Below are 24,388 nucleotides of genomic sequence, written 5' to 3' on the forward strand. Positions count from 1 at the left end.
TGCAAGCCATTCACGTTGGCAGGCCTGGGAGGCAGCGGCGGCGGCAGGGGCTTCCAGCCACCACCTCGCCCCCTTCAGCTCTAAGCAGGCCAGCCAGCAGGAGGGAGGGACCAAGGGTAGCCTTTGTGGAAAGTCCCCCCAAACAGGATGTTGAGGTGTCCCCCACCCGGAGCCTCCTGCCCTCAGCCCTGCCCCTGTCCGGGACTTCACCTCGGTTCACCCAGCCCCCGCCCCTGCCTCCTTAGGAAGCTATTGGTGCGTGGAGGACAGGGTGGGCTGGGGGAGAGAAGGGCTTAGGGGGAGACCGGAGGAAGCACCCCTGGCAGCTCCGAGCACTCGCCCGCCCTTGGCCCCCTCTCCAGCCTGCCCCACCTCCTATCTAAAGTTTCTAGACAAAGCTGGGGGTTCTGGTCACTGTGGCAACAGGTCTGCTGAAAAATGGATGGGTGTCATTCCCCAGCACAAAGGGTATGCGCATGGCAGTACCATCACCTAGCAACAGCCTCTCCTGGCCTTGTCACCAGTCCTGGGGGTGGGCGCCAGGGAGAAGGAACAAGGCAGTTACGATCTCTAGAGGTGGGGGAAGCTCGGGCACTGGGCAGGCTGAGACCAAGGGGTATGGGTGGCTGGACAGAGGAGGATGGGGCTGGGGCCACTCCGAAGCCCCTGCCCCTTACCATCCTGGGCCCCTCAGGACGCTTCCTGAGACCCCATTCGGATGGGTGTTCCAGGTGGCCTGGCAGACAGGAGTCTCTGTTGGGACCCAGAGCTGAACGTTAGGCAGGGGAGGGCGACTTGGGGGAAAGCTGAGCCTATCTGGGCAGAGAGTGTTGGTGGCCCAGATGGGAGATCGCTTCTGGTTGATGGCACGCCAGCTCCTCAGGGAGCAGCAGGGCGAAGGAGACCCTCCAGGAGGGCCCAGAGGCAGAGCTGGGGGAAGTTGACTTCAGGGATGGGGCCAGCAGGAGGAGCTGCGGGGTCTGTTCGGGACATAGCATGCAGCCCTGGCAGGAAGGGTGCAGTGAGGCGGGGGCGGGCAGGCAGGGGACAGGCAGCTGGGCCATCTATGGGCAAAACAGTCCGTTCTAAGAAACTGAACAAGAGCTGCTCTCAGCAAGAGAGGCTGGGAAGCCCTGCAAGTCACAGAGGGAAGGCCATGGATTCCCTCAAATGGGGGCTTTGTGAAAAGAGGGCAAACCGGAGGCGGGGGCTCCAGAGGAGGTAAGCTGGCAGCCTTTGGACTTCCCAGAGACCCTGGGTCTAGGCCAGAATGAAGCCTGAGTCCTCCGCCTCCCCAGAGCCTCCATCCTCTCTGTCCCTCAAAAGTCATAATGCGAGAGGGCCGGGCAGCAGCCACAGGCCAGGGCCCAAGGGGGTCAGGAAGAATGCCCCCAGGACACTTCCCTGTCCTGGGGAGGCCCAGAGGCATCGGGCACTGCCAGGACATGGCACAAAGAAGTGCAGGGGGCACAGGCGTAGTTCTATCTAGTTTATTTTCAAGAAGGGCCTTCTGTAGGGAAGAACCTAACACGAGAGGTTTGGACAGGGCCACCTGGGGCACCTCAGAGAAGGGAGGGGGAAGAGAGAAATCTTCTGGAAGAAGGGAGGAGGTCTCCCTGGCTGGGACAGATTCAGTCCAGAGAAAAGGGTAGTAAGCCTGGTCCGGCTGAGTCCCCATTCCAGGACGGACCCCTGGGTTGGGAGTGGGCTCGCCTAACATATAGTCAGGATCCCAGGCAGAGAAAGGGAAGCAGGGATGCAACCAAGGAAGGGAAGGGCGCGTTCAGGCTCCCAGGCGGTGGGACGGAGATTTGGGGCAGCTCTAGGGACCTAGGAGCATCACTGCCCACCCGCGGAAAGAACAGGGCCAGAAGGCCCCCAGAGCAACAGGAAAGGCCCTGCTTGGGAAAGGAGATTCGACACCCCCAACCTTGTCAAGAGGAGCCACGTCCATGTCTAGACACCAAGATGGGCAGCAAAGCAAGACCTATGGGGAAAGAAACAGCAGGCTGGGCTCTGGCTCGGGTGGCGGCCCCTCCCTGCCTGCTCTGCCCCAGCTCCTGGGTCCCCCTCCCCGCTGGGGCCTGGCCTCAGCAAGGCGTGCCCAGGGGCAGGAGCGGGGGGGACTCCCTGGGCTTGTGGAAGTAGATGGAGGAGGACACCTCGGCTTTGAGCTTGCCGTCCGGGCCTCCGGCCGTCGAGGCCTCCGAGGCCCCGCACTCCTGGCAGCAGCAGCAGCAACAGCAATCCAGGAAGGCCTGGCCCAGCGGCCTGCAGATGCACAGGAGGAGCACGGGGGTGACAGCGCCTTTGAAGAAGGTGGAGAACTGGTTGACGAGGCCCAGGAGGTCCAGGGTCTGGCGGGTGAGCTCGGTGGAGAGATAGGCCACCACGATGTTGCAGACGTTCTCTGGGAGGGTGCACAAGGCGTAGACCACCGTCAGGCCCACCACGGTGCTGTTGAGCTGGCTCTCACACTGCTCGTGTTTACCTGCCCGGCACTCCGGCTTCCTACTCGGTGGGCCCCGCACTCGCCACGTCACCAGCTGGCAGGTGACCGTGAAGAGGATGGGCAGACAGAAGTAGCAGCCAAAGTACCACCACATGCGGGCGTTCTGGTAGGTCATCACCAGCGAGTAGAGGGACTCTGGCAGGCTGGCAGAGGGTTTCATGATGCACGAGTCCACGGTGCCCGTGGTGGGGGCTGGCTCCTGCACCAGCTGCCACAGCAGGAGCTCTGGCACTGCCAGAGTCATGGAGCCCACCCAGATGACAGCCAGCTTGGCCAGGATCGACTGGCACCGCTCAATAGGCCTCACCTTGGGCAGGGTGCTGGTGGCCACATGGAAGCGGTCAATGCCCAGGGCACAGAGGCTAAAGGTCGTGACTCCCAGAGAGGAGACCTGTGGGCGAGGGTGTGGAGGGAGACAGAGGCACTTGATCAAAACTTGTGCAACAGGAAAGAAACTCTGGTTTCTGGCCTAGACAGACTGTGAATTATTTCCTATATGGCATGGGAATAATAGTAATAGTTACCATTTGGTGAGAATTTTCTACCTGTCTCTTCTATACATCTTACAAAACCATCTTACAAACCTTTTTACAAAAGAAGAAACTGAGGGTCAGGCAGAAAAAGTTGGCCGAGCTGAAGTTGACCCCACACCTGCCTCCTTCCTTGAGCCAGGGGGAGTTCATCTGTCTCTCCAGACCCCAGTGCTCTCTGAGAGACTTAGAATCACACTAAGAGAGACCCAGGACAAAGACATAGAAGTTCTGGGTCTTTGGAGTGCTTTTTGCTTCCTGTACCCACTTACAGGCATTCATTGGGTACGGTTCTTGGGAAGCGTGGCTCGTACACTCGTCCTCTCTCTCTGTCTCTCTGTCTCTCCCTTCCTTCCTCTCCCCCTTGTCCTGAAAAGCCCAGGGCCTGACTGCATGGGGAGCAGCCCCCTTCAAGCAGCCTGGGCCCACCATCCCTGCATGCTATTCATCGAAGGCACAGGAAGATCACCCGTGAGCCAAGAGGAAGAAGCCCCAGCAGAGGGGAAGAAAGTGCCAAAGAGCATAAAAGAAGAGAACCCTCCCAGCTCTCCAGCGAGGTTCAACCACACTCCGACTGGGCTCCGCCCCCGCCCCCTACATCCCAATTCTTCCCTCTTCTGGCCGGGGGAACACAATCCCTGGCTTATTCGCACTGCTGAGTGTCCTTTGTGAACCCCAGCCCCCTCTCTTGGCAGGAGAGCCCAGGCCTGCAGAGGAGCAGCCTTCGGGCTCCAGCCTCGGCAACAACACCATTCTTTCTCCTTCCTTCCCCGCATCTCAAAGCATATCCAAATTTTATTCCAGGCTGCCTTCCCCCCTGCTCTCTGCGAGGGGCCCTCCTGACATCTCCCAACAAGAGAGTTCTGGGCAAGTGTGCTTTGTCCCCCCACGCCCATCCCATCTCCCAGCCTAGAGGGAGCGCCTCCGTCAGCTCAAGGACCATCTCTTTCCCAAGTCAGAGTCTACATATTAGGCATTTTGGACCCATAGTCGGGCAAGACCAGGTACCCATTGACCTATCAGTCACATGCAAGAAAGTTCATGAAGTCGGCATTTTGCCCCTCTTGCCCTTATACTATTCCCAAATAAAATGCAATGATTTTAATTCTAAACACTTTAATGCACATTACCCATTTAAACCTCCAAAGGATAAAGGGGGCTGTGGAGTGCAGCTCAGTGGTCGAGTGCTTGCCTGGCATATATGAGTCCCTGGGTTTAATCCCCAACACCAGAAGGAAAAAAAAAATCATTCGAATAGTTATTGCTGTTACTGTTATCCCCAATTTACAGATGAGGAAACTGAGGTTTAGGCAGGCTAAGTAACTTATCAAGCTCACTCAGCTAGCAATTGGCAAAAGCCGGTTTTCTAAACTAGACTGTCTGACCACTCATGGCTCACCCTGGCTGTGAGCACCAGGTGACCATGACGTTATCCCACGTTGTAGGGATGACCCAGCGTACCCTTAGATTACCATCAGTGGGCGCCTGGATCAGTGGGAACCAGGAAAGGATGGTTCTAACTACTGATCTCAGAGAGTCTGTCCAAGCATGAAGTCATCGCTAACACAGCCGACGGGGTGGAGAGCTGGGAACAGGACCTGCGTCCGATGCTCCATCCTGACTGGGCACAGTGATGCACATCTGAAACCCCAGCTACTCAGGAGATCGAGGTAGGAAGATACCAAGTTCAAGGCCAACCTAAGCAACTTAGTGACACCCTAACTCAAAGTAAAATTAAGTATGAACATGGCACCGTTTGTGCTGCTACGCTTCCGGTGGCTCCTGGCTCCTGCCAGCCTCCTGAGTGGCCCTTTAGCACAATCAGAGGTCTACTTGGGGGATCTGCCACATGACAAGGTGGAGTGGTTGGAAACTCGGACTGACCTTGAGTATCACCACTGGCTTCCTGTGGTTCTAGCTCATCAAACAATGAAGATGTCTTAAAAGAAGAAATGATTTGGAAGAAACTTTGGAAATAACTAATATAGTATGGTCTATATAATGATTATAGAAGTTCCTCTGGAGTCAACAATCGATAGAGTTTTGAATGTCAGAGAAAAAGTTATATATGAATATATATGAAGTCGGAGTTTGTGTTTCACATTACTAAATGAAAGAAATAAAAATACTTCTGTATTCTTCAAATAAAAAATAAAATTAGATAAAATTAAAAAGGCTGAGGATGTAGCTCAGTGGTAGAGTGCTTGCCTAGCATGTACAAGACCCTGGGTTCAATCCCCTGAACTGAAAAAGAGAAAGAGAAAGAAATGCCTGATATTTGATTCCTTCTACAACCAGGCAGGCAGGTCACCTAGGTCACAGAGCATCATCCATGGAGAAAAAGCAGCCTTCACAGGGAGACCACGGTCACTCCAGGGTTTAGTGTTTATTATGTAACCAAGATTTAAAAGGCCACCTAAAGGCTGGGGAGGTGACTCAGGGATTGAGCAGCTACCTAGCATGTGTGAGGCCCTGGCTCAATCGCCCGTACCCACCCACCCCCACCCCCGCACACACACGCAAAGGCCACTTGCTTATTCTGTGTTCTCATATAGAGATAGCAGCCTTCCTGGTCCACATATGTGGGTACACTTGGGCAGTGATTAAGCTGTCTCTGTGATCTACACAACCTTTAACACCATGTGCTTATCTTAATGAAGAAAGTCCCAGAATCAGGGACTTAGTGACATATTTTAGAATTAGTAGAATGAGCCAGCTAGAAGGGCCATCTGGTCTACCCGCCCTGCTTTGGTGGGAGATAAGGAAATGGAAGAGGGGGTGTGGGCCGCCCAGAGACACCCAGCACGTCAGGGACAAAGTGGAGACCAGAGACCCCGTTGGTTCTGGGACTCAGAAGTGGGTCTTCCCTTTCAGAGAGGATTTAGAAGGTGAATGATGGAGATGGCAGCAATGATACCAATAACCACAGTTGGTGGGGAAGGAAGTTCTGTCCTTCTGGCGTTCGCACTCACAGGGAGCCGGAGGCAGGATGGCGAGCAATTAAGATGCGAAGCTGTGGGTTTGGGGCAGCGGCAGTGGGTACAGAGGGAAAGAAGGAGACTTAACAAAGGACAGAGGGACTTCTTGGGTGGAACAGTGGGGGAGGGCAGAGGCAGAGAAAGCGGCAGCTTGGGTCCAGAGAACCAGCGAGAGACTTGCCCAGACTTTGCTCCCGCCCGGGCTGGGGCTGAAACCCAGGTTCCTGCACACCACCACATCCCCTGGCCCACCTTGTTCTCCTGAGAGCTACGGGAAACCAACACCAAGCTCAATTCTTTCCTCAGCACCGGGGAGAAGTGAGTGAAGTCAGAGCTCCAGGGGTTTGGGGTTCTATGCACCCAGATCCCAGGGCCTGAAGGAAACTTTGAGCTGCTTCGAGGAATTGCAGCCTCACAGCTGAGCTCTGGAAGCGAACACACTCACCTCCATGAAGGGCACGGCCCGGCAAGAAACGTCACCCAGCAGTCTCTGCTTGGTGATCTCGTTGAAGATGACAACAGGGAGGCAGAAAAAGAGAACCAGGAAGTCCCAGAGGGCCAGACTGGCGAGGATGGAGTTCCAGGCACTCTTCAGGTAGTAGCTGTGCCACACGATGCACATGACTGACAGGTTGCCCACTATGCCCACGGCGAACACCACCAGGGCCAGGAGCATGATGGCGTAGGCACTGTAGGAGCTCTCGGTCACCGGGTACAGGGGGTTCTGGATCCGCAGCCGCTGACCCGGCGCCCCCGTCAGGTTGCCCCTCAGCTCCTGCCCGCTGCTCAGGGTGCCCCCATCCTTGTCTGGGCTGGGGCTGGTGGCCTCCAACAATTTGGTGGGCTGCAGGCCAGCAGGGTGGATGGGCCGGGGATACTCAGCCCACTCCTCAGGCACGTAATGCTGCACCTTTTTGGCCTCCTCATCCTCAGTGCCTCGCTTGGATCGGCTCTGCTGCTCTTGGGCCTCGGCTGTGTGCCTGCCCAAGGGTGAGGGGGCACCCCCAGAGACCCTACTCAGCCCTGCAGCCAGCACCACAGCAAGAGACACAGCCAGGGGACATAGCCACCGCATGGCCGGACAAGCAGGACACAGCTGCCCTGGGGAGAGCAGGTGAGGGCAGAAGACCCAAGAGCTGGCGGAATCAAGAGAGGCAGCTGGCCGGCTGGGTCCGCCTCCAGTCAGGCGTCTGGCATGGCCGGCCCTCCCTCCCACCCTGTTGGCCACAGGCTGGCCAGGGCCCTCTGCTGGACACAGAGGAGTCTTTGCTGCCCTCAACATGTCATCCTCTGGACACTCCCTCTCAGGTCCCTGGACCACAGCAGATCAGACTGGGGCCCTCAGAGGGCACCTGCTCCAGGCCACTTAGAACAGGGAGGAGATGTAGCTTGCCCCATAAGGCAGGAGAACTGGAGTGAACTCTAAGGCAGCTCCTACATTCAAAACTGAGCAATAGGACTGGGGGTGTAGCTCAGTGGGAAAGGGCTTGCCTGCATGCATGAGGCCCTGAGTTCCATCCTGATCCCCAGCACTATCCAAAACATACAAACAACTGAACAATACGACTCACTGCAATTATTGAACACTTACTAAGTCTTAGCATACAGCTGACGTTTTTTTGTTCTGTTTTGTTCTTGTAGTGCTGGGGATTGAACCCAGGGCCTCTCAAATGCTAGGCAACCACTCTACCATTGAACTACAACCCCAGCCCTTTTATTTTATTTTGAGACAGGCCCTCACTGAATTTCCCAGTCTGGCCTCAAATTTGAGATCCTCCTGCCTCAGCCTCCAGAGTAGCTGGGATTACAGGCATGCACCACTGTGCCCAGCTTCAGCTAATTTCTTACTGAACCGTCACTCTTTTCTATGGGGTAAGTGCTATTGTTACCTATTTTAACCTACTATTTTTAGGTTCAAAATATGAGATTTATAGAGGTCAGTCACTCTGTACATAGCAGATATGAGGCAGAGCCAGACTCAGATCCTGAATCTAACTCCAGAGCCTTGAACTCAATTCTGTTCTCAACGGTCAAGAGCCCACCAACTTGCCTCCTAACCACAAACTCCTGGAGGAAAGCAGCAACAAGCAAGGTTTCAAAACAGCACATTCTTGACTGGAGATGTAGCTCAGTGGTACAGCACTTTCATCTGGCATGCCTTTGGTCCCCAGCGCCACAACACATACACACACACACACACATCCTGAGCCAGACATAAGGTGGAAAGACATTTGCAATAGCACATCTTTTCTGGGTACCTGCCACGCTCTAGGAACTTTGGCATACAAAACTACAAAAGACTTCTGCCACCAAGGAGATTTTAGTTCAGGTGGAAAATAAATATGCAAATCAATAATTACAACTCAGTGTGGTAGATGCTTTGGTAAGCAAGGGCCATGATGCCAAGGGATCCCAGAGAAACCTGGGGGAATCTGGAAGGTGTCCAAAGCAAGGTGATATTTGAATGGGTCCTGAAAAATTCCTGAGTTTGCTGTCGGACTGTGGAAAAGAAGGGAGCTCGGGACAGAAGATTTGGCACCTGCCAAGGCTTGGCGGTGTGAAAGTGCATGGCATCCTGCAAAATGTCACAGAGCTGCAGCCCACGTCGGGGAGCTTAGGGAGAGAGCATGAGCACGCGGGACAAGGGAGGAAGAACCAGGAAGGATTTTGTACACTTAGCCAAGGAGCTGAGATATGATCTCAAAGGCGACAGAAAGTACCACTGGTTGGGATGCAGAGGGACAACAGCCTTGGCCAGGTTATTTTCGAGAGGTCCCGGATGGGGAGCTGCGCGGCCAGAGCAGGAGATGCACAGATTCCAGGGAAAGCCAACAGCACCAAGGGGCTCTGGCTGTGTGTGGGGGTGGGAGAGAGATCAAGGCTGATCCAGGCCCAGGTCCACCTGCTCGTGCGGGACAGATGAGGGGCCCCTGGCATGTGAGGCATGGGATCTCAGCAGATCAGCAGAGAACTCAATCGTCCCGTTCGTTGTCACCGCTCCCCAGGTCCCCACAGTGGAGAGAAGCCAGGATTCCCGCTCCGTGTCCTTCCTCAGAAAGATTGGGGAAAGGACGGCAGGAGACACATGGGGGAACCAGGACCTCACCCTGAGTCTCCCCGGGTGGCCCATGTTCAGAGCCCAGCCTCCCTAAGCCTGTTGGAGAATGACTCAGATCTTTCTCTCCTGCCAACTCCCATGGCACTAGGCTGCTGTCACTGAGACCCACTGCCTGCTGCCTGTGGTATGGGTTTGTTAGCTGTAGCTTCGGCATTAGTTATTGATCATTCACCAGGTGCATGCTCTTTCTTTTCTTTTTCTTTTTGGTACTAAGGATTGAACTCAAGAGCACTCTACCTCTGAGTTACATCTACAGCCACCCCCTCCTTTTTTAAAATTTTGAGACAGGTTCTCACTAACTTGCCATAGCTGTCCTCGAATTTGCAATCCTCCTGCCTCAGCCTCCAGAGTCGCTGAGATTACACCCAGAGAGAACCACCATGCCCGGCTCTGTCTATGAATGTTGCACTTTTTGTTTTGTACTGGGGATTGAATCCAGTACAAAATCCTCTTTACCACTGAGCTACTTTCCCAGCCCTCCACCACCATTTTTTTGAATTTTGAAAAAGGTTTGCTGAGGCTGACCTTGAACCTGCAATCCTCCTGCCTCAGCCTCCTGAATTGCTGGGATTAGAGTTGTGCACCACCACGCCTGGTTGGACTCTGTCTTAAACACTTGATATAATTATCATTAACCTTTCATGATTACCCAGGTTCAGAGAGGTGAAGTAACTTGCTCAAGGCTACACTCACCCTCTTATTTTTCAGAAGTGGAAAATGTAGACCAGAGGATTCAAGTGTCAAGGCCAGGCACTGAGAAGACCAGCCTCTCGCCTGAGATCCTCGGTGCCCTACAGTCAGGTACCAACTGTGCACGGGGCTGTCGCATGAAACTAGCGAACATTAGTTCTCTACTCTTTCCTTATATTCATGAATACGCCCCGCCCCACCTCATGGTGTGTCTTGTACAAAGCAAGTGCTGAATGCCCGCAAGAACACCCCTCTACTGGTCTCTGCTCAGACAGCTGGAATGCATGAGGCCACTAGGTGGAACCAAATGTTTAGTGATGGAAGCCAAGGGCTGGTCTGCAGGCCAGCACCCCTCCCACCCTCGCCCAGCCCGCTCCAGCCCACACTCTGTGCCGGTTTGAGGAGGCCATCAGAAAAGACAGATGGGTTCTCAGAGACAAAGAGGATGATGGCACTTACCCACTGTTTTGCCACCCCTCCTGAGGGTGCCCAGCGCGGGTCCCCAAAGTGTTCTTTCCTACTATCCCTTCTTCAACCTCAGGACGATTCCTCTGTCAGAATCAAACTGGAGGCAATCCTCATTCAGAAGCATGCCAGGCAGAAAGGGAAGACTTTCCTAACCCTTGGAAATGGTCTCTATGATCCCAGGAATTCCCCGTCCTTCTCCCTGGGGATTTCCCTTAATAGTAGTTCCAGAGAAGGTAATTAGTGGGAGGGGTGGCAGAGAGCTGGAGCTGTCCCCTAGCACCGAATGAAGTGAGGGTTTCGGGCCCGCCACCCGTGCACAGGAAGAGCTAACATTGTATTGAGGAGGTGCTATTTGCCAGGCATTCTCCAGCTGAGAGCACTTGTTGTACCCAGACTGCCTGGATTTCGTTGTTGATGCCACTAGCCAAGGATGTGACTTTGCTCAAGTGCTTAATCTGCACCTCAGCTTCCAGGGGTGCAGCATGTTACAGGCTTGCTGCGGAGATGAGTGGGTTCATCTCTGCAGGTCCCTAGAACAACGCAAGCAGGACCCGGATGTCGGCCGTTGGCTAGCATTCGTTCATTCAGTTCTCTCAGCAGCCTTAGGAGGACACTGATTCTTATATTCACATCACAGATCTCAAAATCCAAGCTCTGAGAGGCAGGAGAGAGACAAAGAGGCAGGGAGGACATATTCTGGGAGAAGTTCTTCTGCCAGGGACGTCTCTCTAATGTCCGCTGGCACAGACAAGGGCTAATAGAGTGGGTCTGAGCCCACTGGATCCCACTGTCAAGTCTCCTTCAGGTTCTGACCTTCCAGAACTAAGGGACACTTGGTTGCTGCTCAAGGCAAAAGGCCACTAGCAGGAAAGTGTGCTTCCCAAAGTCAAGGACTGGGACCTGGTCCCAACTCTGCTGCTCACTAGCCCCACCATGTCAGCAATCACTGAGTTACTCATTTTATAAGTATTTGTTGAGCACCTAGTGTGTGCTAGATACTCACAGAGTGAAGGGCATGGTGTGACCTCTGTCCTCATGAAATTCACTGAGGCAGCCACTGGGGAAAAAAATAGGCCCAAATAACAGAACTGTAAATTGTAATGAAGAACATGGAGGAAAACACTAGGATCCCGTGAGGCCATAGAACTACTCTGTCCTTCAACTTTCTCCTCAATAAAAAGCAGTGAGCATTGTCCTGGGTCCAAGTTCTCGTAAGGATTTTATTGAGATTAAATGTGGTCATTGTGAGGGCATGTTTTTTGGGGGAGGGAGGTTCCAGGGATTGAACCCAGGGGCACTTAACCACTGAGCTGCATCCCCAACTTTTTTTATATTTTCCTTAGAGACAGGGTCTCAGTGTTGCTTAGGGCCATGCTAAGTTGCTGAAGCTGGCTTTGAACTCTCGATCCTCCAGCCTCAGCCTCCTGAACCACTGGGATTACAGGTGTGCACCACCAAGCCTGGCAGTGAGGGTGTTTTTTAAAGGTAAGAGCTCTACTGTAACTTACATCAATGGTTCTCAAATCGTCTCAAACAGCAGGGACAGCAATACCTGGAAATCTATTTTCAACACCCACTTTCAGACCCTACTCTGGATCTGCCAAACCAGAAACTCTGGGGGTGGGACCCACAATCTGTGTTTTAGCAAGTCCTCCAAGGAATTTTAATTTTTCTTTTTTGTGGTGCTGGGGATTGAGTCTGGGGTCTTGTGCATGCTAGGCAACCACTCTACCATAGAGCTACATGCCCAACCCCACGTGGGGGTCTAACGCAGGCTACCATTTGAGAACTACTACATAAGCTATTCCCATTGCGTTCAAATGGGGCGGGGTCCCCTTGGCAAAGCCTTGGGCAGGTTCTTGTAGGAGGGTACAGAGGGAGGAAACACTCCCTAAAATACTGCAGACCATGGACTTACTTAACCCCTTGGTGACCAAAGCCAAGGTCTTCCTTTCTGCATTTTCAGTGCCTGGTATTCAGAAGATGCTTTAAAAAAATGTGCATGAAAATAAAAGGCCTAATATGGTGCTGAAGGTTTGTAATCCCAGTGACTCAGGAGGCTGAGGCAGGAAGATCAGGAGTTTGAGGCAGCCTGAGCAACTTGTGAGACCCAAAATAAAAAATAAAAAGGGCTGAGGGCGTGAAAAAAAGGACCAGGGATGTGGTTCAGGGGTAGAGCAGCCCTGGGTTCAACCCCGAGTACCAAAAAAAAAAAAAAAAAAAAAAAAAAAAAGTGAGCAAGCAAAGAAGAAGCATTAAGTTGCTCACCCAATCCTGCCGTTCCATGATGTCAAACTGTCTTCAGTGGAGGCAAAGGTGAGGAAATTTCTAGCTATCTCAACAAAAGTAAACTTGCAAAGCAGGCAGTGGGAGGGCTTCCGACCATCCCCTACTCTTGCCCCAAGATGCTCGTGGGATCTCTGGGGCCCTTCCCCAGCCATGGCAGCTGGCTCCCCTGTAATACCATGCTCCACCACCCCCATTTTTCCTCACGATCGCACAGCATGGCTAAGCAAGACCAGAAGGTCCGACTGCAAGGAAAGGGACACCAGCGAAGCCACAGCAAGGAGCCAAACGATCTGGCCCGCAGGTGTTATCCTATCTTCAGGTCCTCGAGCCCCGCCATTGTAGCTCCTAGCTGGCACCACGACCAGGAACTCACCTACAGGCATCTACTCTCATCCAAGCCCAACAGAGAGAAGGCTGGGAGAGGTCCTCCTGTGTACCCAAAGACTGTTGTCCAGTTAGGGCTTCCCACCAGGGACCCTTCCAATGACAGGAACTAGCCTTTCAGGACCAACTGGCTGACCCATCAGAATGAACCCAGCCAGGTGTGGTGGTGTACCCCTGTAATCCTAGTGACCCAGGAGGCTGAGGCAGGAGGATCATGAGTTCAAAGCCAGACCTTACAACTTAGCGTGGCCGTAAGCAATTTAGAGAAAACCTGTCTCAAATTTTTAAAAAGGGGTTGAGGATATGGGTTAGGGGTTGAATACCCTGGGATTAATCCCTAGTATCAAAAAAAATGACCCCAACATCTGTTTATTTGTTTGTAGTACTGGGGATTAAACCCAGGGGTACTCTACCACTGAGCTACAGCTTTTTTTATTTTATGAGACAAGTTATCGCTAAGTTGCCCAGGCTGGCCTCAAACTTTCAATCCTCCTTCCTCAACCTCCTAGGTAGTTGGGATTGCAGGCATGTGCCCCCACAGTGGGCTTAACACCCTAAGTTTTAATGAGAAACATACATACTATAGGAAGGGAGTAAATCAAGTATTTCTTTATTGAATGCGTACTATGTACCGGACACATAACGGATGCTCAAAAGCCCGTTTTCTCAACCCCTCCATTGGCAAAGAAGCAAGGAGGTCACTACCTCTCAAGGTACCTTTTTGCTGTTTTGTCCCCCACTCCGTGCTGGGGATTGAACCCAGGAGTGCTCTAAACACTGAGCTACCTCCCCAGCCCTTCTGATTTTTATTTTGAAACTAAATTATTGAGGCTGTCCTCCAACTTGTGATCCTCCTGCCTCAGCTTCTTGAGTTGCTCGATTACAGGCGTGCGTCCCATGCCTGGCTCAAAGCTGCGCAGTCTGATTCTAGGTGGCTATAATAACGTAGAAGTTGCTCTCTTATTGGAAACGTGGCTCAAGAAAAACCTACCCTTTGGTTCTGGTCCGTGCCTCGAAGAGACAGAGCATACGCATGAACGGAAGACCCTCAGATGTGCACAGTTCACAGACACAAAGTCAAATACATAAGGAGCAGGGCCATGGCCATAGGTGGAGGCGTGAGAGGGCAGAAGGAGGAGAGGGGCTACTCAAGGGCCACCAGATGGGCCCTGGCGAGTCAAAGCAGGCTTCCTAGAGAGAAGGCTCAGAGGGGATTGGTTCAGGAACAGAGTCTGGTTGGAAGTGAGGCAGCCAATTCTGCAGAAAGGTGAGACAGAAGTTCCAGGCAGGAAGGCAGCCGGTGGGGAGGGAAGACTGGCTCCAGGAATAGCCAGCCTGCGGGGTGGAGCCTGTTGTCACCCAGCCCAGGACTCTTGAAGCCAGGCAGTTGGGCCAGGGCAGCGGCGGGGTGGGGCCATAGCTCCCCTCCCGCCGTGGATCTGGGGACATTGGACTGTTCTACAGACACCTGTACTGGATTTTCATCCTCAGGTGACTGGAGGAACCCTCTGGAGTCTGAGTCCTCTTCCGAAGCCCTGGGGTGGTGGAGAGGGTTGGGATAAAAATCCTAGGGGACAGGGGATCCCCAGGCTGCGGTTGTGGTAGGCTCCCCTGCAGCCCCGGCGCTCATGGGGAAACCTGCCAGTGTCTGTTTAAGTGGGGACTGGGGTCCCCAGGGGCCTGCTGCCTAGCTGACTGGCCCCCGCCCTGAGCCCCTTGCCCTTGGGTTCGTCACTTGGCCACCTTCACCCTGCACCACACAGCCACAGGACAACCCGGCTCGGACAAGCAGATTATTCATTGCCAGGTGCCCTGGCCGTGTCCTTTCTGCTTTCTTGCCCTGATGTCCTGACTTGAGCTGCCAGTCCCCGAGCTCAGCACAAAAGAATGTAGCACAGAGCCAGAGAGGAGGGGCTGACCCTGCCATGAGAGCCTCTGCCTGGCCAGTTTTCGGCAGGCAGGCTGGGTGGGAACCGAGGCCAAAAATGGTTGAACTTCTTCTACTCCCAAGTCCTCCGAGGCAGAAAAGCAGCACCTTCCTCCACTTCTTTGAAGCTGGTAGGTTGTCCTGGACACTGTATGAAAGTGAAGTCACATAAATCTGTATTCCCTCACTCCTTAGCTGGGCAGCCATGGGTAAGTCACTTAACCTGTCTGAACCACCGGCCTCCTTTTTAACTGTAAGTAAGGATGATAATATGCACTTCCAACATTGCCCTAAACATTCAATGATAAAACTTAAATAACATATTCCTGACGCAAAGTATTCTTTTTCTGGGGGGTGGGGGTGCTGGGGATCGAACCCAGGGCCTTGTGTTTCCAAGGCAAGCACTCTACCGACTGAGCTATCTCCCCAGCCCCCGCAAAGTATTCTTAATAAATATCAACTCCCTCCCTCTAGTCCCTCCCCCGCTGTACACCTGCCTCATTCCCAGGCTCCCACTAACAGCACTGCTCAAATGCCCTCCCAGGGTGCAGGCCCCCAGAAATCTCTAGGCTAGGAGGTCTCTGGGCTCACTGTCCAGCCAGTCTGGCAATGCAGCTCCGGTTTAGATCGCTGAGGGACCTCTGGCCATCTTGCCAATATCCCAGGCATCTGAGAAAGACAGGAATGGGTTTGAGGGCTTCCTCTCCTTGCCCCCACCCCAGAGTGGAGAGTTTATTCTCTGCCCACCTTACCCATTGCCCCAGATGGGGACAGAGAAGAGGCAGTGAGAGCTTCAAAGGATGCGGGGAGGGCAAAGGTCCCTGGCTACACCTCCTTGTGGGAAAGATGGAGGAAATTCCCTGCATGCAAAGGAGGCTAAAAATAGACACTGAGACCCCACCCCCAGCTTGGCTGGGTCTTGCCCAGCCCTGGAATAACAGCGTAGACTCTAGTCCCTGGGATAGTCAGGGCCAAGCTAGCTGCCTGGGATCTTGGAAGATCCAGGTGCAGTGGCGCATGCCTGTAATCCCAGTGACTTGGGAAGCTGAGGCAGGAGGATAACAAGTTCAAGGCCAGCCTCAGCAACTTAGTGAGACCCTGTCTCAAAATAAAAATTAAAGAGGATGATTGGGGACGTAGTTCAGTGGTAAAACACTCCTGGATTCAATCCCTGATATCAAAAAAAAAAAAAAAAAAAAGAAAAAAAAATCTTGGGAGAATGACTCCAGTCACAGGCAAAACTCCTCCACCTCTGTCTTTGACTGTGTGGTCAAATCTTGCCCTCTCCCTCCTGGCTCCCCCTGCCACCACACACACACACCCTGCCCACTTGGTGCCGGCGGTGGAACCCAGGGCCCCATACATGCTAAGGGAGTATTCTACCATTGACTCACGCTCCCAGCCCTTGTCCCCACTCTGAATTTTCCTGGGATTCTTTCTTTTTCTCTCCTACCTAACCCAGCATAAAAGTCCTGTGGGTCTGCAGGCCTCACCTACAGACTCGTATATTGTCTTGCCTGGGTTTGGGTCTTTGACCTCAGAAGCTGAGAGTCCTTTGCTAAAGCCCCCAATAATTCCCTCATGAGAACAGACTGCAGTGGCCAACGGGCCTTGTTCATCCCTGTCTCTCCAGCGTCCAGCCTGGTGTCCAGCACAAAGCACACACCTCCTCGTGCACATTAGTTGTTTTTTTTTCTTGGCAGAATTCTGCTCGAAGGGGTGGCAGGCTTCTGTCAAGGCCAGGTCTAGGATCAGTACTGCAGAGCATGAGCTCCCTGCATCTGGCGGTCTTCAGAGCACGTGTGGATTTCCCCAGATCCCTCCAGGGTTGCCACGAAACAGACATACAGGAGCCCATGTCCTTCTGTCAAGGTCCCTCTAGCACACAGCACTCCAGTGCTTATGAACTAACAAGTGCCCCTCAATTCTGCCATCACTTGGCAGGTCCTAGCAGGAAGGTCAGAGGGCAATACAAGCACATTGCCCTTCCTCAGGTTTTCCTCTGGGCATGCTCCGTCCACCACTGCCAGTTGGGAGCATCCCCCCAAAAGTCCTCCACTTTGGCAGGAGACCCTTGCCACCAATAATGAGCTCTGAGCCATCCTCTGGATAAGCCTGGGGCTCACCTATAAAATGGGGCTTTGCTAGGGGAGTTTTCGGTTCCCATGAAACCCAGAATTCCCAGAGGAACCTCCATGGAATGGATGATACCTGGTTGATATTGTTTTGTTTTATTGATTGATTGATTGCAGAGAATAAGGTGAAATTAGAGAGAAATTTTCTAGACCACTGCTGGCCTAACAGTTCACAGAAAGCTGTCACTGGGCATTGGCCAGACATTTTCAGGTCTATTGCAATATCCCGGACATCCTCCCTTTTGCCAATTTCAGAGCCAGGAGATGAAGGAGAATGGAGATGGTGGTGACCTTGGCAGAGACAGGAAGAAACAGAGCTAAGGGTGGGTAGGTTTTCATCTATCTCAGGTGCATATTTATGTATTTGTCTCTGTGCGTAATATGAATCCGTGAGCATCTCCTTCCATATTAGAATTACAGAGCTCTCCACATGCAGCTGTATAAAGAGTTTTCTATTTCTTTCTGGAATGGCTGGGTCAGGGGTGTGGTCCAACAGATGGTTAGCAGGTTACAGGTGTGTCTGGCTGAAAAAGGTACCTGGCCCAGGGCCTCCTGATTGGCTCTCAGTGAGTCACGGCAGTTGGGTTCCTGGAGCGGAGCTAATTGGCTGTCATGGAGTCGGGTTCATGCCCTGCCTTATCTTTAGGGCCTTCTTCTGCTGGCCCAGACGGACAATGTTCCCTGGATTGGCAATGACGCTTGTAGGCTGCTGACTCCGGGTCAGTGGGACGTGCCCTTTGGGTCTCTTTCCCAGCAGTGTGTGGGTTCACCTTGACCTCACCACACCCTGGCTCCTCAGCCCTCCAGCAGCACCTGATGGATGACCCCCCCCCCCCCAGGGGAGTGATTTGTGGGGTTGGCTGGCTGGGACCTGGCAAAGACTGACCAGCATGAACTGAAGAAAGTGTTTGTGGGTAAACATTCTAGAAACCAACTGTAGACCCTGGAGAAGCCTCCAGGGAGATGGGCAGAGGATGTTGCTACGGTAACTCAAAGATCATCTGGGAATCTGGGCAGATAGCAGGAAAAAGATAGTTGCAAGGGGTCCCTGCCCTGGCTCTTCAGACCCCACAGGTTCCCAGACACTCAGACCATGGGAAGTGTTCTGCTTCCCCCCAAGTCACATGTCCCCACAGTTTTTCATCTTCCCTAGGTCTGCAGATGAGACTGCATGCCCTTCCAGAAGGGCAGGGCCTGGAAGGTTATCCCTGTTTGTGATGGGCAAAGCAAGGCCTGGTTGAGGGCGGGTACCTGCTGCCCAAGGTCATGAGGCGGAGACTAGCAGGCAGCAGGAACCCAGTGGGCCGGGAGACAAGTGCTCCTGCTGCACTTGGCAAAGCTCTCTGCCTGTCCCCTAGAAGAGCTGAGGCCCTCAGTCTTCCTTAGTGTTCCAGGAACCGCTCAACCTGGGTGTTGGAAGTAGCTGGCATAATAATCTTGGCTCAGGGCTGCACTTCTGAGAAGCTCCCAGACTTCAATACACAAACAACCTGGCACTTCCCATCCTCCTCCTGTCTGTCTGTCCGCCTGAGCAGATACAATTTCTGAGACCGGGCGGTGGTGGGGGTACTTAGGCTGCAGAGGCCTTGGCAGGCTTGCCAGCTCCCTGTGGCTTCCAGGCCATCGGTACCCTGGACTCCTAGCTCTTGCATGTCCAGATTGGCAGAGTTGCCATCCACGATGCCTTGGCAGAATGCCAGAGGGAATTTTCCACCTGCCTGGCTTTGTTGTCTGCTCTGTGGTCTGGAACCTGGGCTGGAAGGGGCAGGCCCCCTGGGGTATCTGGAGGGGAGCTCCCAGGTTGTTTGGGACCTCATGCAGGAATTGCCAGACTTTCCCTTCTTCCATGAGCCAACAGAATCTCTTTTCCTTATTGAAAGAGATGTGGGAGCTGGTAGGAGATGTGGGAAAGATGGGCACTGGGCTGGTGAAGCCCTCCCAGGGTACCAGGGTTAGAAGGAGCCAGGATTCATCCAGTTGAGTCCCTTCCTCATACAGATGGGCAGACTGAGGCACCAAGAGGAGCTGATGGACATGCTGCAGGTCACAGAGAAAGTGGTAACTAAGTCAGGACTCAAAGTCAGATTTCTAGAATCAGAGAGTTCCATATCTTCACTGTGCCTTTTAGTCTTCCCGAGAGCTCTCCTATTCCCTGACCTCTCTCCTCCACCCAAGGTTGAATTCGGTGTAGGGGCAAAAGGTGTGACACCTTTCCTCACCTATCATACGGGTCACAGATGACGTGCCTGCAACAAGTCAGGTTAACAGGAGTAAAGCATAACAAATGTGTTTAATGGAAGGGTTACGTGTTCAGAGCTTTCAGAGAGACCCAGAGGCCCAGGGCAAACCATTTCCAAGCCTGGTTTCGATGGAGAATGGACAGCGGTGTTTGGATAAAGGGCACGATCTTAATCTAAGGGACTGAGGGGCACCCAGCAGGGCCTGTCTGTTCAGATTCCTCTGGGCCTCTCTGTACAGGCTTCTTCCATCCTGGGCATGGGGCAGGGTCTCTGGGAATGATGGTTTTGAAGGGAGTAAGGGGAAGAAGAGTTCCAGGTCTTCCGACATGCTTCGTGGTTGGATTCTGGTGACTGAATGGGGCCTTCCATATGCTAGGTAAGCACTCACCCCCAGCTGTATCCCCAGCCCTTTTTTAAAATTTTTATTTTGTGACAGGGGTCTCTCTAAGTTGCTCAGCTGACCTCAAACTTATGCCTTAGCCTCCCAGATCTCTGGGATTACAGGTATACATCACAGTCCAGCTGGGATTCTGGTCTTTATGACTCCCTTTGGGGGAGAAAGGGGGCAAAAGATGGGAGGGCAGGAGAGGGTCAAAGGCCTTGCTTCAGAGATGACCTAGCCTCTGGTTTAGAGGACTCAGTTCTCCCCGTGCTGTGGGGTGTCATTGCTAAGCCCCAACACAGGCTGCTGGTTTCCAGCCCAGGTCCCTTTTACATGCCTTATCTCCTGGCGCCGGGCTGTGGGGTTTAGCCTGCCCTCCACGGCTCCTCAGTATAAGAAGCAGCCCTGGCAGCACCTGCCACCACCTCAGTGAACCCTTGCTCTCCTGGCTGAGCTCTGGGGGTGGCCTCAGGCTGGGAGTGGGGCAAGACTGCCCTGAAAGTGAATGAAGAGTGAACCCACACGCGACCAAGGGAGGCAGGAAGGAAGCTGGGAAGAGAACAGAGCAGATGGCCAAGGCCCCAGGGCTGGGCAGGATGGCTGGAGCCTTCTTAGGGAGCCTTTTTCATGCCCCCACAAGCACTTCACCTTGCTAGGGACCTCCCAAACCTTATCTGCCCCCCCCACCTGTCAGGGGTGGGGCCAGCAGTGCCCCATCATCCCTGAGCCTGGAGCGGTCTATCTCTCCCCCCTGCGGTGAGGTGGCCCAGTCGCACCTGCTCCCTCCCTGGAGTAAACAGCAAATGGGAGGCCCTGGGCGTGGGCGGAGCGAGGCTGAAACTGGGTGCTGGAGCTGGCTGAGTCACATCCTTGTTCTGCAGCCAGGGACCAGAGAAAGAATGCAGATTGAGGGAGAGGACAGATCATGGGCACAACAGAACAGACTTAGGGCCCATTCTCCCCTCCTCTGGGAATGCTGAAAGGGTCATTTGGAAATCTCTCCAAACTTTTTTGTTTTATTTCATTCGAAAGCTATGCCGAAGAGATGGCCCAGAGAAGACAAGTGACTTGTCTAGAGACACACAGCAGGTTAGTGGTTTCGAGTCTCCTGAACTAGCCATGGGTTCAAATCTCAGAGAAAGAAACAGAACTCCCAGCAGGATTTCCTGCCACCCTGGATCCACCACCTCCTGGGAAAAGGATTTGAGAGAGATCCATAATCACAATTATTTCTAGAATGCACTCAAGTCCCAGTCCCTCCTCAGGGACAGGGAGGCCCCCTGCAGCCCCTCTGCTGAGGTCAGTGTGGTGTCAGCAATCCCTGGAAGCTCTGCCCTGATGTGACATCACCAGGCAGGACCTGCTTCGCTGTGAAGGGCTCCGCCCTGGAGAGGGGGTGGAGAGATCCCGGTCTGGGCTGCGCAACGGTGCATCACAACCTAGTGGCCAGCGGAGCTGACCGCAGCCTCGACCGAAACTCCGGCCTCTCTGCTGCCCACCTCCCACTCAGAGCCCTGGGATCCCTGGAGCTCCTGCCCTGGGCGACTGAGTCAGCTGTCCTCTGGGGCCAAGTTATGAATAACATAAAGCCAAGCCTTCCCTGACGACACGTAGTATTGTGGTTAACAGGGTGGAATTCAGAGAATTCACAGTATCGGTCATCCTAGCAAACCTGGGCTGTCACCAGTCAGCTGCAAGACCAGGGCAGCTTCCTGACTGCAGTCAGCCTCTTCTGTAATCAATGATGAAAATACCTACCACCTGGGACTGCCACGAAGAGTAAATGAAATGACCTGGATATGCCCTGGGCACAATTCCTGGCAACTAGAAATATGGGCTCCAGTTGGTTGGTGTGTGTGTGTGTGTGTGTGGCTAAGGATCAAACCCAGGATTCTCATATGCTAGGCATGTGCCCTACCACCAAGCTACATCCTCAGGGCTTCATTTTGCTAGATAAAATACAAATACTGGGGCTGGGATAGAGCTCAGTAGTACAGTGTTTGCCTAGCATGTGCAAGACCCTGGGTTCAATTCTTGGCACTGCCAAAATTAAAAAATAAAATTATATATATGACTATATATAATTATATATATATATGCACACACAGTATTAATAATAATAAATCAAAACTCTAAACCTTGCATTTATATCATAGAAAAATAATGTACAATTTTTTTGGGGGGTGGTCATTTATTTAACACTGTGAGTGTTGCGGGGGTACTGGGTATTGAACCCAGGGGCATTCTACCATAGAACTACATACCCGCCCTTTTCTTTAGTTTGAAACAAGGTCTCGCTAAGTTGCTTAGGGTCTCACTAAGTTGCTGAGGCTGGCCTTGAACTTGTGATCCTCCTGCTTCAGTCTCCTGAGCCACTGGGATTACAGGTGGGCAGAACCCAAACCAGCCAGTGTTATTTTTTTGTGATGAATGTCTCCTCCTTTAAACTGTAAGGTTCGCTGGGTCAGGGATCTTGCAGAGTGCCAGCAGGGGTGAGAGTAACAGGGATGAAACGAACTATGGAAGAAACAGGCTCTCAGGGAGGCAGATGTCTCCTGGGGTCCTGTGACTGTGAAAGGGCCTGGCTGCCCGTACATACCAACGTGCCTGGGACATCAGTGGTTTACACTGTTGTTCTTTCATGATTTTTTTTGGTTTTTTTGGTAGCAGGGATTGAACCCAGGGGCACTTAACCACTGAGCCACATCCACAGCCCTTTTTAAAGTATTCTATTTAGAGACAGGATCTCGCTGAGTTGATTAGGGCCTCCCTAAGTTGCTGAGGCTGGCTTTGAAATCCCTATCCTCCTGCCTCAGCCTCCCAAGCCCCTGGGATTACAGGTGTGCGCCACTAAGCGGGCTCATGATTGCTAATAGCATCTCCTCTCACTCTCCAAAATGTCCGGTGTTTTGTTTTTTGTTGTCTATTTGCTGCCCTGCCCTGCCCTGCCCTGCCCTGTCCTGCCCTGGCGTTGAACCCAGAGTCACTCTACTGTTGAGCTTCATCCATTTTAGTTTGTATTTTGATACAGGGCTGTCCTGGTACTTGTGCTCCTCTTCCTCGGTCTCCGAGGGGCTGGGTGCATCACAGGCCCCAGTTTGAAGAATAAATTTTACAGTCACCCTCTGCTTTAAAACCATGTCCAGGAAGCCCAGTATGGACAACCAAAGTTTTCTTTTTGGTCTTCTTGGTTATTTCTTTTTGTTATCCATTTGCTCCTTTTCTCAGCTGTGCTAGGGGAGGTTTTTGTTTGTCTGTTTTGTTTTGTTTTTGTTTTTGGTACTGGGAACCGAACCTCTGGGCTCTCTGCCACGGAGCCACATCCCAGCCCTTTTTACTTCTTGAAACACACCCAGAGCGCCGTGGGATAGTGATGGAATACTCTGTGGTAAGGCTGGGCTCTACAGGGGGTGGGCAGGAAATGGACCATAATAAAGAGACTGGGTCAGAGAAATGAGGCAGTGAGGTCTGACAGTATAGCCTGACAAGAGGAGTTCCCCTCCCAGGAGACTTAGGGACTTCTGGGACTATTGAACTAAGGGAGCCCAATGAGAAGGCACTAAAGGTACAAAGAACTCTGTCTGTGGGGGCAGCCAATAAAGAGGAAATTCCTGCACAATCAAGTTCTTTGTGTTTCTGGACTCCGAGGCCTGAGGCCTCCGCGTGGACCGCCCAAGGCTGAAGTGCATAACCCACAATGCCCAGGATAAAAGGGTGCAGACCCAAGAATCCTCCTCCCAATACACACGAATGTGATCGCTCAGCCACCAGGGCCTCCCAGAACCATGCACCCTCACACTAGCTCAGGGTCCCCAGCAGAGGCACGGAGCTCCCAGCTGTGCTTCTCTGCAATGATGTGGGGAAGGTAACGTGGGGAGAAAGGAAAGAAATCTGACAATCAAACCACAGAAGCTCACCAAGAAGTCTGGAAGAGACCTTAGGAAGCCTCTAGCCCGCACCTGACTCAGTTTATTCAGCAAACATTCACTGAGCCTTGCAGGTACCCGGCCCTGGGCGAGGCCCTAAGGATACAGAAAGGAACACAAAAAATCCTGCTTGGTGGAAGTACAGAGGCTCCAGGAGGAGGCCCAGAAGCCATCTGATACTGGTGGTGCCTGGCTGGGACGCTGGGATGGAGGGAAGCCAGGAGCAACGCAGGAGCCAAGGATGTGGCCAAACCCAGACAAGGTGGGGGTGGCAGAGACAGGACCTCTGATCTCGGGCCTTGAGGGGCAGAGTGGATCGGGCCAAGAGTAGGAGGCAGACAGGTGTAGGAAGGAGGAACAGCTTTTGAGGCACAGAGGGAAGGCTTGCGTGTTGGGGAGGACAGGAAGAGCAGTGTTTGTAAAACTGTGTGTATTTTGGTAGGCCTTAGGAAGAATTATTCAGGGGTGGCGGGGGGGGGTAACTTAGTGGTGGAGCGCTTGCTCACCATGGGCAAAGCCCTGGGTTCCATCCCCAGCAAGGGGTGGGGATTCTGGAAAACTTGGAATGAGGTCAATACATGACTCTCATCCTTCAAAATCATCCTAGATTCATTAACAATGTTCATCTAAAAATCCTGATTCTTTTTTTAAGAATATTTTTAGTTGTCAATGGATGTGATGTCTTTATCTATTTTTATGTGGTGTTGAGAATCGAACCCAGTGCCCCACATGTGTGAGGCAAGCACTCTACCACTGAGCCACGAGCCCAGCCGCAAGATCCCTCATTCTTTAGAGAAGATGGCTGTTTG

General features: G+C 52.9%; 1 protein-coding gene across 1 annotated transcript; it reads right to left on the bottom strand.

The window, feature by feature from the left end:
* Positions 1 to 1,475: 1,475 nt before the first annotated feature.
* GPR37L1 (G protein-coupled receptor 37 like 1) lies at positions 1,476 to 7,179 on the bottom strand. Its single transcript, XM_079106556.1, has 2 exons — positions 6,466 to 7,179; positions 1,476 to 2,903 (listed from the first exon to the last, which is right to left on the bottom strand). The coding sequence occupies exons 1-2, from the start codon at positions 7,093 to 7,095 to the stop codon at positions 2,091 to 2,093; spliced, it is 1,443 nt and encodes a 480-aa protein (XP_078962682.1). The 5' UTR covers positions 7,096 to 7,179; the 3' UTR covers positions 1,476 to 2,090.
* Between the last annotated feature and the right edge of the window lie 17,209 nt (positions 7,180 to 24,388).

Source organism: Sciurus vulgaris (genome assembly GCF_902686455.1).
Source record: "Sciurus vulgaris genome assembly, chromosome: 12".
Classification (NCBI taxonomy): domain Eukaryota; kingdom Metazoa; phylum Chordata; class Mammalia; order Rodentia; family Sciuridae; genus Sciurus; species Sciurus vulgaris.